The sequence below is a fragment of the Ricinus communis genome, chromosome 5 (genome assembly GCF_019578655.1).
Source record: "Ricinus communis isolate WT05 ecotype wild-type chromosome 5, ASM1957865v1, whole genome shotgun sequence".
NCBI classification, from domain to species: Eukaryota; Viridiplantae; Streptophyta; class Magnoliopsida; order Malpighiales; family Euphorbiaceae; genus Ricinus; species Ricinus communis.
In genome coordinates, this window is record NC_063260.1 from 22,106,109 (window position 1) to 22,126,678 (window position 20,570).

The 20,570-nt window shown below is 28.4% G+C and overlaps 2 protein-coding genes and 1 pseudogene across 2 annotated transcripts; all 3 read right to left on the minus strand.

The window, feature by feature from the left end:
- LOC8258855 (low-temperature-induced cysteine proteinase) lies at positions 1–4,495 on the minus strand. The gene is made up of 5 exons (XM_002533916.4): positions 3,919–4,495; positions 1,489–1,721; positions 1,259–1,396; positions 653–1,153; positions 1–492 (listed from the first exon to the last, which is right to left on the minus strand). Exons 1-5 carry the CDS (start codon positions 4,403–4,405, stop codon positions 346–348), a joined length of 1,506 nt encoding a protein of 501 aa, XP_002533962.2. The 5' UTR covers positions 4,406–4,495; the 3' UTR covers positions 1–345.
- Positions 4,496–8,879: 4,384 nt separating this feature from the next.
- LOC125370049 (abscisic acid receptor PYL12-like) lies at positions 8,880–9,719 on the minus strand. The gene has a single exon (XM_048373644.1). It carries the CDS (start codon positions 9,654–9,656, stop codon positions 9,105–9,107), a length of 552 nt encoding a protein of 183 aa, XP_048229601.1. The 5' UTR covers positions 9,657–9,719; the 3' UTR covers positions 8,880–9,104.
- A 7,528-nt stretch (positions 9,720–17,247) lies between these two features.
- Positions 17,248–20,070, minus strand: LOC8261014 (annotated as a pseudogene).
- Positions 20,071–20,570: the final 500 nt, after the last annotated feature.

A 20,570-nucleotide genomic window follows, 5' to 3' on the forward strand; every position in this document is an offset into this window, starting at 1 on the left:
TAAACTTCCAAACAGAATCTCTTATTTTAAAACCATATACTGAAGTATATTACAAGTCCTGGACAACAATACAGAGCATGGCTTGAAATGAGCTGTAAGCCATGAGAAAATACATGAAAGAAGTCTTACTAACAAATCCAGTTTCCATCCAGTCGATCATCCAAGAGAACGCCATACTCAATTTCCCCTTTTCTTCTTTACTTCTAGTTTTTCTTGCTACATTCGTTTAATGTTCATAAACCAATAATTGTAGCAGGATTACTGAATGTCTGCCTATGCGGTAAATTTAATTAAAATAATTGCGAAGACCTTCAATTACTTAACGGGCCATCAGCTTTTCTTCTTTCAGCGAATTGCAGCAAAAGGGTTCCTCTTCCACATGAGAGGTTGGTATGTTCTCTCTCGCTTGCTTTCTTCTAGCTTGCTCCAGGGAAGCTTGTGTTTAGCCATATGCTTCTTCGTTGCAGCTACTCCCAAGTAATCTCCTTGGTTCTGTTGCATACACAATTTTGGAAAAAGAAAGGTTAACCATTCAATCAACTGATTGAATAATGGCTTAATAATTCGTAACTTGCAAGTATTTTGAACTAATAGCTCGTTATTCACGCTAGAAAGAGGCAATTCTCAGATATTAATGGCTATGAGTTCTCACCTGAAGACAGAGCCCTTCTTTAATATCACAAATTGGGTAATCACTGGGGCAACAATATTCTGTGCCAGTGCAGCAAACAGCATTCTCGTACGGACAGCAACCGTAGACTAAGCAGAAATCAAAGAATTCATAAAGGCAACAACATGTCTCGTCAGTTGGACAATAAGAGAAGTCGCCACATTCACTTGGTGAAGGTGAGGGAGGTGGGGGCACTGGTGTTGGGGGTGGAGGTGGAGGGGGTGATGGTGGTGATGGAGGACTAGTCGGGGATGGTGCAGAGGATTCTTTAGTGGGATAAGAGGCCATAGCATTGACTGCACAAACACCATATGGCAAATTAGTGTCTCTTAATAAATAGAAATATCCGTTTATTCCCCATTCTGTGCCCCATGAATTCTTCACGATCCAATAATCTTCACCATCTTCAGAGCCAAATCCAACGATCAAAACAGCATGATCAATGTCATTTGGATTATCAGAGCAACTACCATTGTAGATTCCCTGATTAAATCACATCATCTTTCATGTCATAATCACTTCTTTAAGTATCTTTTGATTTTTTTTTTTTTTTTTGGGTGCTACTCATAAAATGAAAGAGGGACTTACACTTGTGTACAGTTGAAAATCTATTGCAGAACCATCGATACCGACACTAATAGGCTGCTGAACAGTAGCACACAAGAGAGCACTATCTGATTCAGCTACATCTTCGTATCCATCAACGGATACAACTTTTGTTTCTTCCTGATCAAACACAAGAACACCACAAGTAAGACGAAGAAAAGATATTATAATCATCTTCTAGTGGGTTATATAGAACACGAAGGGAAACGAACCTTGGCGATGTTGCAGGTACCATCCACACCTGTATAAGGATAATCGATTTCTGTATCAATCCCACCATTGTTTATAACCCATTCAAAAGCGTAGTCCATATAGCCACCATCACAACCGTAATTGGTTGTATCACAATCCATAAGTTCTTGTTCAGAAAGGCTAACGAGGTCTCCGGTGACAATGGCATTTATTCCTTCGATTGCTCCAGTGGAAGAGAATGCCCAACAGCTTCCTGCAAAATTAACCAACCAAGACCTCAATTACAAAACACCTAAAACAAAACATTAAAAATAAATGAAACTGTTAATAAGCTTGTGGACGAGTGAAGATATCCGAATATTGATCAGTTTTAGTTAAAATGAAGCAGGAGCACCACTAATTTAGTATTTTGGTACTTGCAAGTTTCAATAATTTAGTTAGGATGCTGAAGTGTTATTAGACTTGTTCGTTGAGCTGCCAGGATCAATCCGGTGATTTCAAAAATTTAAGCTGTATGTTTTTTAGGAATTTTTTCAAAAATATTTAAATACCTTAAAATCAATAAAAAGAATATTGTTTTTACTGTATAATTTTCTTTTAAAATACTGTCTCCTTTTTCAAATTTATAGTATAATTATTTTTCGGTTATTTTTTAATTATTTTGCTCAAAAACAACAAAAGAAATAAAAAATTCTAATTTTTAAAAAATCATATTTTTTTAATACCTTAACATAATAAAAATAAAAAATATTGTAAATTTGATTAAAAAATAAAGCAAATAGATATTTCTATTACTTTTTATTTTTTTAGTTCATGAAATCCCAATAATTACGAGATATATAAAGAGGCTCATAAAATTAATAATTCACCTAATGTAGATAAAGTATTAAACTGTATACTCATGATAAAAGCAATAACATAGGTGATGCAAAAGGTAACGTTTACTTTCCACATACAAATTTTCTTGTCACTTTAAGATTTAAACTGTAATTTTTAACTTCATAAAATTAATAATGTAGATAAAGTATTAAACTGTACTTGTTCTGTTTTATGATTTTTAATGTATTTTTTCTTAGTTAAAAAGAAAAATGTGGTTATAATGTATAGCAGTAAATGTGTTTTACTGTTAAAAAACTTTGGATAGCAAGAAGTGAAACTATTTTCACTTTAATCAGGTTATTATTATTATTATTATTATTATTATTATTATGTTTTCACATGTTTAATAAGTTTAGAAACTAATTCATAATTTTATTAATTAATTGTCAAATTGTGATTTAAGAAGTCATTGGTCTAACAAGACCAACTTGACAATCACACGGTAATATTTTTGAATTGTTAAAGCAAATATATTTAATATGATAATAATAGTTGATTAAAGTAAAAATAATTAAATCTCTAGAAATTGATATTTTTTAATAGTAAATTTTTTTTAATGTATTTTATTTTATCTAAAAATAATTTATCAAATCATAAACTACATAACTTATCAAAAAAAGTTTTAAATAATTTATTTATACCAAACAAACTCATACTTATTAATATATACTTTAGGTGCAATGAGAAACATATCTGCTTTTTCTTTAGAATTTCTCTATATCTAGTTGGACCTTTTTTTTTGGAAATGTTTTCCTTTTTGACCACACAAAAATATGCAGGTGGATGGAAGCATATAGCCAATTGAGCAGTATTATTATCTTTCGCTTATAAATGTTTTTTAAACTAAAAACAGTAATAATCACTTAATGATAAAGTCTAAAATAAAATTACTAAAACTAAAATGCTTAAATTTGCAATTAAATGTCTGTTCTTTTGTTTACTTTCACTTTATAAATGTTTTTTAAATTAAAAACAGTGTAATAATCACTTAATTATAAAGAGCAAAACGAAATTTCTAAAAATAATATTCTTAAATTTACAGTTAAAAAGTCTTACAGATACACCATCCGATTAATTATTATTATTATTTACTTTCACTCAAATTACTTTTATACAACACCCCAGCAACAAGAATCTAATACGACACTGATTCAACCCTAGTGCGTACCTACCAGTCAAACCAGACTCTTCTTTCCTTTAGATCTGAAATTATAAACCATCTTTATTCATCTAAACAAGCCTTAAATTTAAGCATTAGATACTCTCTTTCTCATAATAATTATATGAAATTACTTATAAAGCAGCATTGCAATTTAAATAAAACTTTTACTAATAAAAACGACTAAATCTTTGGATATTCCATTAAAAATTAAGATTATCTCTCAACATGACATTCAAGAATCTATTACTTAATTTATTATGATCTTCGTTGCATTCAAAAGTATTTGAATTTCTTTTTTCCAATTAATTAATGTTAGTATCCACTAAGTCCAATACAACAGCAACTGAAAATAAAACAGATAATATAATTATAAAGAAAATAACAAAAGAAAGAAATTAAAGAAACATACCACAATCTCCTTGATCCTTAACTGGAGTAACAACTCCTTTCTTTCTCCAATCCAAGCTTGAAGGAGCAACGCATGATTGTAAATTTCTCTGCCTGCTGGTCATTAAATTATTGTTCCGTTTCTTGATGGGTTTTTTCACTTTTGAAAGATACTTTTGCCTAAACTCCACGTTGCTCATATCAGCAAACTTATTCAATCCAACTGTATGCGCTGAGCCCAAGTTTTTCTTCTTCTGATTCTTCTCCACTACATACTTCAAGTTCCTTCGAAAGTTTTCTAGCCTCTTTTCTGCTTCCTCTACATGCTTGTAAACCTTTCTGTGCTTTTCTTTCCATTGCTGAAAGAGTTCTTTGACACGTTCCTCAGATAGCAGCTCATGAAGGTCATTGCCCACTATAGAGTATTCATCTGGGAGGGTAAAAGATAGGCATGTTAGTGGACCTACAAGCAAGAAAATGATCAGGAATTGGATCTTTTGGGAACCCATTTTCCTCAAATTGGGTTTCCGGTGATGATTTCTTTGATCTACCTTAGCAACATTGTAATGTATATATGGCGAGACAATCGGTCTATCTCAGTCTACCAGTCAGTCCAACCAAATCTCTTGAAGAAATGAAAAAGGATCTGAAGAGTGAGAAGGGGTATTTTCGGTAGAGATAGCTGCAAAAGGGACTAAATGTATAAATTAAGGGGCAGTACAGTCTTCATATAATTTGTGTCATAGGAATATTACTTGTTAACAAATTATTTTGATGCAGTGTTGGTTGGTGCTCGTCTGCTATTCGTAGTTTGACTTACGAGTCGAGTTAAAAAGGACGCATCTAACAGTCAATCAAACTGATGGGGAAGTGGAGGGTGATCTGCAGCCGTACATACTGGTTGTTCTTCCTGTTTAGGTAATTGAGCTCCCACTGGTGATCATATTCCAACTCCATAAGAGAAGCTAAATGGGCATCTTTCCAATTGACTCGGATGCAATGGCAGCAGCCATCCTGCTCGACCACATTAGTGCAGAAGATGGAAAATGATAATAATATTAATATGTAGAGTGCCCTTCTTGAAGAGCATGGGATTCTTACCCTCATGTGAACAAAAACATATTCAAAATTCATGTAACAGGAACATTTACTCCAGATATTTTCAAAATTAACTTAATTAGTGACAAAATTGAGATCATTTGTACTGTACGGATCAGCTACCCTTTTTTCCCTTTTTCTTCTTCATTAATAACTCAACTACCTAAATTGTAAATGAATGAACAAACTTTCGTGATTTTCAATATGCAACTGCAAGTATCCGATTACATTACTTAGTGGTGGTGTTCAGGAATATTAGTTGAGTACCTCGTTTTATAGCTAGTCAACAGAAACTTTTTCTCCACTATAGGAAACCAACCAAATTATCTTATATAGAGCTAGTTGGGCTTGTGATTGGCCATCTTCAAATATCTTGAAGAAACATTATTCTTTTCTATCCTCTCATAGGAGGAGGCCCTTGACATAGTCTGAACAGAACGCCCCCCTCAAGTTAAATGGCTTTTCAAATTCGACTCACGATCTTGAGTATGAAATTTTAAAACTATTTTATTTGCTTTAATTAGCGAGTTCAAATACTTAAAAGCCATGTCTAAGACTTCTAGCACTCACTTTTTCAGCAAAAACTAACTTAACTTTAATATTCTTTTTATGGGGCATTTTATGCTGGTTGAGGAATTTCCTCAGCTGTGCTTTTCCATGGCACGTGAAGGGGAAGAGGAAAAGGCAAATGATCGACAATTGAGTGCCGATGAGCCTGAGAGATGCATGAAGAATCAAGATGTCTGGTTTGAATGTAGGCTGTTTGAATAGGAACAACCTTACACACTCTGTTCATTTGCTCACCGATCGAATTTGGGTTGAATTTAATCAAGCTTGAAGGTTTTAAGTCTAGACCCTCACTGGCTATCGAGGCCTAAAATCTTGAACAAGTTCGATCCATCATAAAAGATATATAACATTTTTCATTAAATTTTTCAAGTTGGACCGTGCTTGTTAGGCGGGCCTCAAAGGAAAAACATTCAAACCTATCTAAAAAATAATCAAGCTTTTGCGGATTAAGATTTGAGCAGTCTAAAGTAAAAAAAAGTAACATGTACAATTAGTATGAATATAATATTAATTATATTTTATTGACTTATTAATTGAGATTGAGAAATATATATAAAAAATAATTACAATATAAAAAAATAATAAAACTAGTTAATTACAAATAAAGTGTTATAAAAACTACTAATAGATTTAACAATATGTATAAAAATGTAATAATAGTAATAATTTTTAAGATATAATATTTTATAAACAAGAAAGATAATTATCTAATATGAGGTAGTAGATGAGTCGTCATGATCGCCTCTTTGGTGGATCGGGCGTACCAATACTAGAAGCACAAGTTGATGGAGCATGCACAGGTGGTGGAATGATGCTAGCACCAAACATGCGTACCATGAGATACATTGTCCACTCAAGCTCCGCGACGCGGGTGCTATACTCCAGATCAGCTCCGCTTGAACCCTTATGCCTCATGTGACTTATTAGAAGAAGTGTCGCTTGAACTTTTAGACCACGGGGCTAGGTGAAAGTGCGCGCCTCTAACTTTGAGTTGCAGATGCACTGCTTTTTCTTTCTGTTGACGACATTAATGAACAACTGTGAGATATCAACCGGTGGAGGATTGAACGAACATGTCAAAACACAAGGCCATATTAGACACATATCCATCGAAAATCTAAGACTATTTATCCAGTCACATAGTACTTCTTTTGCATGCTTGCTATGCATGTAACTAGCTTTTGGGTACTTCCATGTTGCATCACGTTTTAATATGGGGCGTCAACAATAATCATTAAGCTCCTCTCTAGATTTTTTTCTTTTTAGTTTTTTTGTCAACATTCGTTATGATGCTGAAGACATTATCACACAGATTTTTCTCTATATGCATGACATCGAAATTATGCCAAATCAAATCGGAGCTCCATTATGACAAATTCTAAAAAATAGTTCCATTTTTTTTAATTGCATGTTTTACATATCAGGCCATTAATTTGTGTGTGTATGATTTTGTAACCTTTTTCAATCCCAAGTTATCTAATCCTTGCAAATCTCATGCCCAACCCAAATAAGCGGGGGTTCTATAACTGTTTTATTCTCAGTGAAAGCCATTTCTTTCTTGCGAAATGGATGATCACTAGCAAAAATTTATAATGATTATCAAACCATGATTGTTTACCATTAAACTTTAGCTTCAGAATTATCTATGCAATATAAACATGTTAACCATCCAGTAGTTTTCTAGCTTACAACGAATACTGAATAAAAAAAATAGAAAATAAATAACTAAGTAAATTAAAGTTATTAAAAAAAATACTAAATAACTAAAAAAATTTAAAATATACAACTCAATAATTAATTAACAGAAATTAAAAGAAATTAAACTAAACCTAAAAGATTACAAATGGGATAATGATATGAATAGTTATTGAACTTTGCATTTAGTTTCGTTTTAGTCACAAAATCTTAATTTTGTTCCAGTCTTATTTTACAAATAAAAGATTGAAATGTGGCAAAAACAATCAACAAGAAACGAGTAATTAAAAAAAATATGACATGTCAATTTTTTATTAGTAAAATGACTAAATTTTAATTAAAATTAAAGTTGAATTACTAAAATGGCACAAATTAAAATCTTATGACCAAGATGAAACTATATGCAAAGTTAAGTGACCATTTATATTATTATTTGGACTAAAAATACTAAATAACCAAAAAAATTTTAACTAAACCTAAACTACTAAACATACTAAATAACAGAAAAAGTTAAAAATACACAGAAGTTATTAACTAAAGAATACAATAAAAATTCAATAATTACAAATAATTATTAACTAAACATAAATCAAAAAATAAAATAACAGAAATTAAAAACCATACATAACGACGAATATTGTTGTCGCTAAATGTGATTTCTTAGCACCAAAAACTTGAACCATGTTCCTGTGAAAACTTAGAAACGAATGATCGTCATACCTTTTGCGCTGCCATGTAGTCTGTCTGTAAGTTGTTGTCTAAACCGCTGCTAGATCGTCATGCCTTTCATCGAGCCCAAGTCCATAATGAGCTCTCATTATACTGTCGCCATTTAGCGATAAATGTTGTTCTTCGTTATATGGCGTCACTAAACACAATTTTCCTTGTAGCTTAACTCCTAAAAATTCACGTAACCTGCTAATCAAAGAAAAAGTTAGAATAGCATTAATTATTTTTTCTAATCATTTAGGGATGATTTGATATTACGATTGAAAAAATATTTTTTAATCATAATTTTTATTTTATTTTATTATTTCAGTATTAAACATTAGATTGATGTTTTTCTTAACAATAAATTTAAAAACAATAATCCATAAGAATTCAAAAAATTAATAATATATCATTTTAAAAAATTTTAAATTTATTTTTTAATGCTTAAAAGCAATTTTAAAAATATTTTTATCACGATGATAAAATTAGCATATAGACCGATTTTTCTATTTATTTATTTATTTGAGCTCTTTCAATACAAATAATGTTACTGACTTGTTGGATTAGAATTTTTTATTTTAAAATGTGTGATGTAACTGATATTGCAAATATGATTTCTCGTTCTAAAAATAATTCTATATAATTAGAATTTCTGTGACGCATAGATTTCTTTGAGAGTTGGCCTCATACAATACATACAACTTTATCCAATCCTGATAAAAAATACTCAAATGGTAAATTCTCGGTTATTATTAATGACTAAAATCAATTTTGATGTCAAAATATGAAATCTGGGCTTCTCCCGAAATCAATAATTATAGAAACCCAATTACATGTAACAAAATATTTTTCTAGTTACGTACATGATCCATGTACCAAAACTAATTTACCACACCAACAAAAAAAAAAAAAAACAGAAAACACTCTTTCTTTCTTTTACTAATACATTTTAGTTGGAACCAACAACTTGAGAGTAAATAACTGAAATACTAATTGAACCCGATTAGTAAAAATAAAACTCTCAACGAAACTAACGTTAAATGCCCACTGCTGGGATAACGAAAAAAAAAGAAGAAAAAGAGAGCAATTCAAACACGTACAAGCTTAATCATCTTAGCAAACCCATTAATCTGACTAGCGAGTAGCCATCTTCTCAGTAACATTAGCCAATGACCTAAGGTTGCATCCAATTATAGTATCAGCAAACAAGCAGGTATCTTCCTTACAACTATCAGAAGGTATATCCACTACATAAGACTCGATTACAATAGTCTTGGTTCCCTTTTCCTCTTCTACTTCATGCAAAGTTGTTGTAGACTTATAATTAACAAGCCTATGATCGCCTCCAACGTTACTGATGATCATTACATATAAATCATCATCAAGATTATCTAACCTCTCCATGCTACTTTTGGCTGGTAAACCGGAGACTATTTTCACCTCACGCACACTTCCTATGCCACCGCTGCCTGCTAGAACTGTGCAACTCTTTATGAATCTTTTGTAGATCTGTGGGTTTTCAAATTGGCGGATAACAGACCAAACAACAGGTAGTGGGGCGTCTATGGTTTGAAGCAGGTTTGATCCACACTGGTTCGGTGAGAGGATTGGGGAATGGTATTTTCTTATCATTTCTTGTGCTTTGGGGATTTCTTGATTCTGATTCTGACTAGAGTTATATAGCATGTTTTTTGGCTTAGTACGCTGTCCCTTTTTTTTTTTTTCCTTTTCTCTTTCAAGAATATGCTTTGGACAATATCTCAATAATTGCTGATCCTTAATATGGACATATTTTTGCTAAATTTAGAAATCTTGGAGGCCATGGATTAGCATTGCTATAAAGAAGTCGGCAACTTGTGTTAATATGTCGGCTATGTTCAATTGATTTTTCTGTCTTGGGATTTGGAACTGAATTCGTAGTTAGATTGCTATAGTCTTCTCTCATTGAACTAGTTGCGGATGCAGAGTTGGATGCTCGCTTTTGACATCACCAATGTTGTCTAGTTTTGTTAGAATTGTTTTACTCTCTGTTTGGCAAATTGCCATGTGCATTTTGTCACACACACACTCGCGCGCATATATATATATATATATATATATATATATATATATATATATATATATATATATATATATATATATTTATTTATTTATTTATTTATTTATTTTTTGGTACTTTATAGGATAAATTTATTTAAAATAAAGTAATTTTTGTATAAACACCGTTGATTCTTAATTAGTTTAAATTTTACTTTTTAAATTTTATAGGTAAAGATGACTTGCAACTGTTGAATCAGTTTATAATTTTATAATTATAAAAATTATTAATATTTTATAAAAATGACAATTTTTTTTATATTTTTTAATAAATTATACTAATTTTTTATAATGCTACTAGTTTGGAAAAAATAAATTATATTACGAAAAAATATTAATTTTATGAAATTTAATAATTTACAAAAAAGTTAAAAAATTTATAAAAAATACTAAATCTTTCTTAATCGCAAAATATATTGCTAAATTATGAAAAATGACAATCATTTTTATATTTATCGCAAATTAAACTAATTTTTCATAAATGTTATTAGTTTCGAAAAATAAATGATATTATGAAAAAATAATTACTTTTACGAAATCTAATGATTTACGAAAAAATTGACAAATTAAGAAAAATACTAAATTTTTTATAATCGCGAAATAAATTATGAAAAATGAATTTGTTTTCATCTTTTTTCTCAGATTATACTAATTTTTTATAAGTGTTACTAGTTGCGAAAGATAAATAATATTACGAAAAAATGATAACTTCTATGAAATTTAATGATTTACTAAAAAGTAATGAATTTATGAAAAATATTAGATTTTTTTATAATCGCAAATTATGGAAAATGATAATATTTTTCATATTTTTTACAAATTATACTAATTTTTCGTAAGTGTTACTAGTTGAGAAAAAAAATTACTTTTACGAAATTTAATAATTTACGAAAGAATGATAAATTTACAAAGAAAACTAAATTTTTCTGTAACCATAAAATATATTATCAAATTATGAAAAATAACAATATTCTTCATTTTTTGTAAATTATACTAATTTTATATAAATATTACGAAAAAATATTAAAATGATTACTTTTGCAAAATTTAGTGCTTTACGAGAAAATTGATAAAATTATGAAAAATATTAATCGTAATCGTGAAATATATTGGGGAATTATGAAAAAAGGCAATCATTTTCATATTTTTTCGTAAATTACACTATTTTTTATAAGTGAAACTAATTACAAAAAATGAATGATATATAGATAAATGATAATTTTTTTGAAATATAATAATTTATGAAAAGGTTGGAAATTTACAAAAAATACTAAATTTTCTTATAACCATAAAATGTAATGGTAAATTACGAAAAATGAGAATAATCTTCATATTTTTCTCAAATTAAGCTAATTTTTTTTTGTACATTTTAAGAATGTATGAAATTTTAAAACTATCTTATGTTATTTTAATTGGTAATATGTGATTACAGGTTACCAATTTTTTTAAAAAGATTATATAAATTTTCATTATTGTATTGGTGGGTTCAAATAAAATATGATTACTTTTTTTTAAATAACTCTTAGAGAATTAATCTATTTTAAGATTTTTTTTACTATTTTATAAAATATTATATTACAATTTTAACACTTTAATTATGATATTTAATTATTTCATATTTCTCTACCTTTTTAAATTATTTTTCATAAATTTCACATTAGATAATTTTCTTAAGTATTTTGTATTATAACATAAAACGACTTAATTATAAGTAATAATTCTTTTTTTTCAAATTCGTTTCATAATTTCAACTTTGATTAAATTTTTTTAACTTTTCTTATTATCATAATGAAATAATTATCTTATTAATTAAAGAAGCATTATTTTTTCTTTGTTTGTAATCATTACATTTATACTCATAAGAGAAATTGAACTTAATAGCCTATTTAGTGGCATTTAACGGTATAATTTCTTTTATATTCCTTCTCATTTTTAAAATTTTTATTATATTATTTTTAAAATATAATTATCTTTATGAGGATTAGTTGACATTTACTATCCTATTTAATGCCATTTGAAGCACAATTTTTTATATTCCTCCTCATTTTCAAACTCTTTGTTATAATTTTCTTCTTATTTTTTATTTTCATAGGCTTTAATTATTTTATTAATTAAATGATGATCTTTTATTTTTAATGGTCATATATTTATTAAATATTCTCATTCATTTTTTTGTCTCTTATTTCATTTTATCTCATACTTTTTTTTTTACTTTTTTTAAATTAAGGAAAAATCTCATTAACAATTATTAAAAATTATTAAATCTAAAAGTGATGATAATATGTTAATATATTAATATTATTTTAAATTATTATTTTTATTTATAATAATGTAATTTCATTATTTTTAAAATAACCCCTTTTGGTGGGGACTAATCTAATTTTTATGTAAAAGTGTGTTTGATAATTGCAGACCTTGATATTCGAATTTCAATATATTTTGCTTTTGAAGTTATCTTTTTAATTCATAAATATTTTTCCTTTATACTTTTTTATATTTAATTCCTATTTTTTTTTTGGTATTGGTAAATATTTAATTTTTTTAGTAGGAAAATATAAGCTATTAAACGATGTAATGATATAATTTATTTTTTTTATATGTTAAATTTATATTAGCTGAATCTTTAAATAATATTGCATATTAAGTTTATCTGATAATTTCCCCGTAAAAGAAAAATGAAATAAAAATATAATATTTTATATATTCATATATTATTAATATAAGAAATATCATAAATATTAATTTTAAAAAGTTATTATTAAACGTCTAAGATAATGCAATATAATTACAGTTAAGTATAGTTACATAGAGGTGTTCTTCTTATTATTTCCTTTGAAAATTTATAGTTAAATTTTCTTTAAAATTATATTGTAGATATTTTCGTTAAACGTTGTATTAACATTTATTTGAAAGTTTCTAAAAGTTTGTTTAGAGTTTTCTGTAGTTTTCAAAAGTGAACAATAGGTATTTGTTTATTTGGAGAAAATTTTATTTTATTTTATTTTTAATTCTAATAAAAATAAAAATATTTTTGTAAAAAATCTATAAAAATTATAAAATATGTTTATTTGTTAATATATATAAGAAATTAATTCTCTATTAGAATAATATTTTAAATATAAAAAAATTAAAATAAATGAAATAAAAACTCTTTACTTTTATTTGAAAATAAATGACTCCTCATATAAAGAAAAGAGGTAATTACTATTTTCTTATGTATTTTTTCATATTATACTAGTTATCCCTAATATTTAAAAAATATACTCTTTCATTCTTTTATTTTGTAATTTTATACTAAAAACTATTTTGGTCAGAATTTCCGTTAAACAACCGTTAACTAGGTTTGGTTTTATATTATTTTCCCCTGATCTTTGGTGCAACATACATATTATTTTTTATATTTTATTTATTATACCAATAACCGTTAATTTTAGTGTCTGTATAAAAATAAGTAACTAGTATTCTTTAATTACTCTAATTTTTAACATAATTAAATTCTAGTAAAATTTATAGTTTTTAAAAGTACTTTATACTAATCAAAATATTAAAAATTCATAAAATTAACTTTAAATTGTTAAAACAAAAAAATATTATTGTTATTACTAATTTTATTATAATATAATTGTATCCTTAATAAGAAGTTTGAGGATTAAATTATATTTTTTTATCAATTTAGTATTTTAATTGCATTGACTTTCAAAATGCAAGAGAATTTTAATGCAATAAATAAAATATAGGAGAAAATTTGTATATTACATAAGAAAATCAAGGGGCAAATAATATAAAAATCTAATTAACGATTTCTTAGTAGAAATTCTAACGGAAGAGATTTTTAGTATAAAATTACAATATAAAAAAATAAAGAAATATATTTTTCAAATTTTAAGAGTTAGCTAATATAACATGGAAGAACACATGGGATAAATAATAATTAGGTAACTAGTATAATATAGAAAATACACGAGTAAATAATAATTATCCCTAAAAAGATATAGAAAATATGGAAAACTATTTTTTATTTTTATTTTAAAAAATAGAAGTAAACACAAAGTTCAATTTTTTTATTTTCTATAAATAAACATACTCTAGCAATTCTTTTTGAAGTTTTTCAATATATTTGAGAAAACTTATTACAACAATTTTATAATATCGTCGTGTTTTAACCATGCATTTATTAACAGGATCTTATATCATGCACCCCGGACCATATTATAATGTAGTGTGACACGTGCGTCAGAACTCTGATTCGTATTTTTTTAAAATTTATATTCATTAGTTTAGTACTAAATGTTTATTATTTAAATGTTGAATGTTCATAGTTTATTAATTTTATTTTATTAAAATGATACTTATACCATAATATAAATATTTGTAAGATAACTTTAGTTTAATTTTTTTTTATTTACCAGCTGTAAATACAATTTATATTATATTAATGTTATATATGTCTGTTTTAATAAATTAATGAATATGATATTTATCAATAATGAATATTTATTAATAAACTAATGAACATTATGCCTATAAATGATGAAAATTCATATCAATTATAAAAATAATTCAATATACATCACAAAAACAATAAATCTAACTTTCGTAAAGAATCAATATCATTTTCATCCGAAAAAAATATTTTATAGTGATTTAATAAATATAAATAAAGTTGTAACTACTGAATTGACAATAACAAATTAATAAACATGTAGATCATAAATAATGAATATTTTTTACTAAAATAATTACCATACAAAAATTGACGGAATACAAAATGAACATCATTATAGTAAATAATGAATATTATCTTATAAATGATAAAATATTAATATTCATTATGAAAATGTAACACTTTTGATTATAGAATTATTATTTACATATTGATAAAAATTTTAAAATTGTCAAATGTGTAGTTTTATTCACTAATAATATAAAAATTTTAGTATATGAAAAATTTTCAAAAAAATATATTATATTAGTTTTAATAGATAATTTATTTTATTATTTATCGAAAGTATATCGATTTTTAATTATTTAAAGTATGACTATATGAAAAATAAAAAAATATGTTATTGATTATATTAATTTCTAAATTTTATTTACCTATAATATATATATATATATATATATATATATATAATTTTGAGATTTAAGATTTTTTTAACATTTGTTATTATATCTTGACACGTGTACTTATTTTTAACACATAAAATTTAAATTTATGTATAAAAATTTAATAAAAATATTAAAAATATTTAATATAAAATATTATAAATATTTATGAAGTATTAAAATCCTTTTTAATTTTATTTATAAATTTAATTTATATTATTATTTAAAATCGAAATAATTATAATATTATATAATGCGTGAGTAAAAAATTAATTTTTATAAATATATATTATATATTAAAATATATAATATTAATTTTGTATAATTAATTTTATTATAAATTTAAATGTAAAGAAAAAAGTGAAGAAGCAGAATTGATATTTGGCATGTATATCAATTCTCGAGTTCTGCTAATCTTTACTTGCCTCTAAAGATTTTTGAATTTCTTCTTGGGTTCTAAAAAGAAGATTTATATGGCAACCATGTCAGGACCTTGTGCTAGGCTGTATTGCATCTTTATAATTAAAAAATAAAGTGGCCTTGCTCTTATTATGTCCACGTCTCACAATTTTTATTTTTAATTCTTCTTTTGTCTTGATCCATACCTGATGTATCAGGTCAGACTAGAGTCCACTTTCAAAAAATATATATATTTTTTAATCGAAATAATATTATTGAAGATATTAGAGAATAAATAATAATTGAGCTATATTATAAGCCATAACATTAAGAAAGTGAGATGTGAAATTACAATATTTAATTAGATTCTGAATTTTTTTACTTTTTTTTTATTTTCTTTATAAATTTATATTTAAATAACTTTTAGATGACAAAGAGTTGACTACTATAATAATTTAACTGTGACGTGTACTTTTTTCTAAAAAGGTAAGTTAGGGTTTGATGCTGACTCATTTGCCTGCATCAAAACTCTCCATTATAATTAAAAGAATGTTGAATTCATTGGCCTACAATAACAACTCCTAAACGACCACAAATAGACCAAACAATGACTACAATTGCCTCATCTGGCTTATAACCCTAGTCCAGCATTTCAAAAAAGCCTCAAAGCTTCACAATCACGCCCACTTTGTGCCAAGCAAGGGGGCAATGCCTAGTGTCCCACTTTCCCCTTTGAAAATGAACTTTACCATGCTAAAATTTCACTGTTTTTTTCTTCACCCCAAAAATCGATGCTTGAACTTTATGATTTTAGTGATGAAATTAGCATACAATTCATTTCGTGAAATTATTATATCATATGTATTTTTAAAAAATATTTATGTTTAAATTCTTTTAATATATGTTTCACCATCATATGAATTTTAATTTTGATATTTTTCTTTCTCTCCCGGAATCTTGATATTGTAAATATCATGCTCATTTTATTGGGGATTTTAATTTTTTCTAATTTATTTAGTTTCAATTTTGAGATTAAATATGTCAATTTAGTATAATAGAAAATGGTATTACTAATATTGCTAAATTAATATAAGAATATTAGTATATATTAATGAATCCCTCGTGCGTTTATATATATGATTTGAAAATACTATTATCTATAAATGTTTTGCCTCCAAAAATATTTTTTTTATAATCCGTGATTAAATTTATTACTTTAAAATTTAATAAGCGTCGGAATTTATTTATTATTATTTTATAATTTAAATATTTCGAGTCACCTAAATAATTCCACCAATCAAATGCCAAGATCAATGAGAATTATTTTATAAAAGTTGAGATATTACGTTATATTACTAAGAATAAAACTGGAAGGAGAATGAGTACATCTTTGTTTGGCATATATCTAACTATAAGAACGTAAAGAATCTATGCAGCCAAAACCTAATAGTATTGTGCAGAGAAAATGAGGCTGAGTGTTCTCATAAGCTTTGGTTAGCAATTCTGTTCATTAGGAATTCTTAATCCGGACAGTGATGCAGAATTCTTAATTATCAAATTTCATTTTCTTTTATTGGATAAGATTCTTTTTTGTCCACTTGCAAAGTGTATTCCTTTTTGTCAATTCTGCAATTTTTAGATAAACTTTTTACATGAAAAGTTCAGAACATATAGCTTAAATTTAAATATCCTTCTTATTCTTTAATTTTAAATACCTTACATTTTTTTTATGTATCCAATAAGCTAACCTACAATTACATATTCCCATCAGCAATACTCCCTTTTATCACATAAATAAGCCAAGAAAGAGTTACAATGTCTTCAGAGTCTAGAATTTCCAATTCTTTAGTCAGGGATCCGACGCCTGTTTAAAGCATCCTCAAATCGAGAGCACGAGTCTATTCTCATTTCTGTTCTTGTATCATTCTCAGGTGCAGGGTAGTAATCTTACCTTAGCTGTACATCCCTAAGAGTTGGAACTTTTAACAGAAACATCATGAAATGTTCATTGGCTGTGCCATGAATAAACAGCTTCCTTAAACTCCTACATTGAGCTAGCAATCCTGCTGCTGGAAGAGTAAGGCTTCTTTGATTAACATCAGTGTCCTGTGGAGGCCAGTTGTCTACCTCTGTCAGGTTCAAACTACCAATTCCTTTTAAATAAAACCTCTCCCAAGGGCTTAAATCCCCCAGACCTAATGGAGCAGTTAGAGCAAATCCTATTGCAGCTCCACAATCTAGACTCATCTTTGAAAGACGAGGATAGCACGCAAGGGAGCTCAGCCCAAATGAATCGGTTGAAGGCTTTGATAGATATCTGCAGTCGCCTTCAACTTTTATTTTAATTTCCTCCAGTCCAGGGCAATTCTCCAATCCTGGCAATGCCAACGGTATTAGCAACTCACCAACTGCAATCCAAAGGGAAAGGAACTTTAAACTTGCCCAACTAGAAGAGTACTCATTTTCATTTCCTTGCTATTGTGTTTCTTGCTTTTCTTCCTCGAGCTTGTTGCTGTTTCTTCCCAATTGAAACCTCTCTTTTCTGATACTGTGAAATGTTTTAGCTCATTAGATTGACCTGAACTACTAGCTCCACCACCAAACTTTTCGACATTTTCCCACAGGCAATCTATATGGAAACGCTGTACTCGTTCTCGAATTGGTTCGAGAGCCCGTAAGGAGCACACAGTATTGAGGTGTTTACAACAAGAGATTTTCCCATCAATCAGAGTTTTTCGGAGAATTGAAGCCAATTTATTCATTCCTATTTCAGTGATCTTCTTGCAACCATGAACCTCAAACTTGGAAAGTCTTAGGCAACCAAAAGAAATTGCTGTCAGACTAGCATCAGACAAGTCAGCTGATTTCTTGATTGACGATGATTCCAGTTTGCTGCAAATTGCAATGACATCAGGCCGAGCATCTATTCCTTTACAGATTCCATGAAACTGTCCAAGCTTCAAATATTTAAGATTTGGACATTTGGAATTAGGCATTTCTAATGCTGGCCAAGTATCCCTGACATTGTGACAAAGTGTAACCTTCATCATCAGGATCTCCCCTGCCATCAGACAAGGAACTAGTGTCAACAAGGTGCAGAAGAGAAAGGCGAGGATAATTTGAAGCAAGTGAAACCAAAGTTTCATCTCCACCAAAACCAACGAATCTATAATCAAATATACAAGTTGCAAGCAATTCACGAAGATTTTGGCAAGAAGCTGAAATGGCAAGAAGCTCATGTGACTTGAATCCTTCAGCAGAAGAGTTAGACAGGATATTAAGATGAGTCAAAGAGAAGCAGCAATGGTGGGGTAAGCTTTAAGTGCTGGTGGCAAATCTTCCGTCCAGCAATGAAAATTAGAAAGATCAACCGAAACAAGTGATTGGTCATGCTCAAAGAATGCAGCAAAATCAGAACCAGGAGGCATAGGAGATCGCTGATGCCATCGAACAAGCTTAACTTTGTGTAAAGTAGGCCATAGAGGAGCGAGAAGTTGAAGAGTTGAACGACTCCTAACATAAACAGTAAGAGAAGCAACATAAGGAAAAGCTCTATGGATCATTTGAGCAAGCAGAATAGGGTTAGGAGAGGAATCAAAAAGCGGATGACCCAAGGCGAGAGCAAGGAAAGATCAAGATTAGTAACAGCTCGAAAGCAAGTAGGAATAAGAAAAAGATACCGGACATTACAATAGAATTGCGCGTAGATCGCTCTATGACATGCCATTTGACAAAAACAAGAGACATGGAATTACGGGTACGATCAAAGAAACTATATTGGAAAGAATTGCATCATGTATATCACGAAAATGAACAATAGCACGAGTTAGGGTTGTTCTAGCCATTTTGTTTCACACAGAAGAAGAAGAAAATGATCTTTATATATAGCAAGCGAGGGAAGACAAAAGATTCGAAAATGCAAATTGGAGAAAGAAAAATGGTGGAGAGATTAAGGATAGTCCTTTCTTCTTATTATTTTTTTAAATTAAATTATTTTATGTGGTGGTGCGGAACTGAACGCTGTTACTCTTGAAGATAAAAGGTTCAAGAAATGGAGACGGGTGATGAATATATAAAAATGCAACAAATAGATAGAGAAAGAATCTCGAGGACAAGGTGCGAAAATGCAGATAAAGATACAGTAGTGGAAACTGGTGGCGGCCTGAAGAGAGAGAGCGTACGAACTATAATTTGTGAGGATGAAGATAAAGATACTGGCAGTGAAACTGGTGGCCTCAAAGAAGATATCGATCAAGAGAGACCATAGAGCTGTAAGAATGAAGATAAAGAAACGGCAAAGTGCATTGTTAGACACTGCTTTGGAGAATTAATGAGAGGTGGGATTGAAGAAAGAGAAACAGTGAGGGAGTGATAGTTTAAGCTATGACTATGGTGAGAGGTATAAGTGGTTGATGGGTTGCCACTTGCAATAAATGGTGCTCATGTTCATCGTCATCCCCTTCTCTTTCCTTTATTCCTTTCTCTTCATATTTTCTTACCTTTCTCCTATATTTCAACCTTTTCTTTTTAATTCGACAAACATAGTTTCATATATCTATGTACACATCTCTATCATATAATACCAATAAAGAAAAATGCCAACAAAAGTAATGTGGATATTTGATTCATCGTACGCATGATAAACCACAATTTATGAAATTATTATCACGTCAATGCCAATCCTAAAGAAAATATCATCGAAAGCCTATAATTAATTAAATAATAAAGGCAGGGCCCTTCACAGTCGAGAGCTGGACTGAATGCCCTTTTGTGCGTCTCATATTTGTCACAATTCCGAAATTAAATATCGACTAGGATTATAATTTTGGACTGGGAGTATGACAGTTCAGCTAAAGAGGAATAATATATTCGTAGAAGGATGAGGATTTTCAATAAATGGGTATGACAGAGTATTATAGTACGACTACTTGGTTTGTATAAGAATTATGTTATGGGTAAGTAAAATAAAAAAAATTAGCTCCAACGTTTCCTTTTACT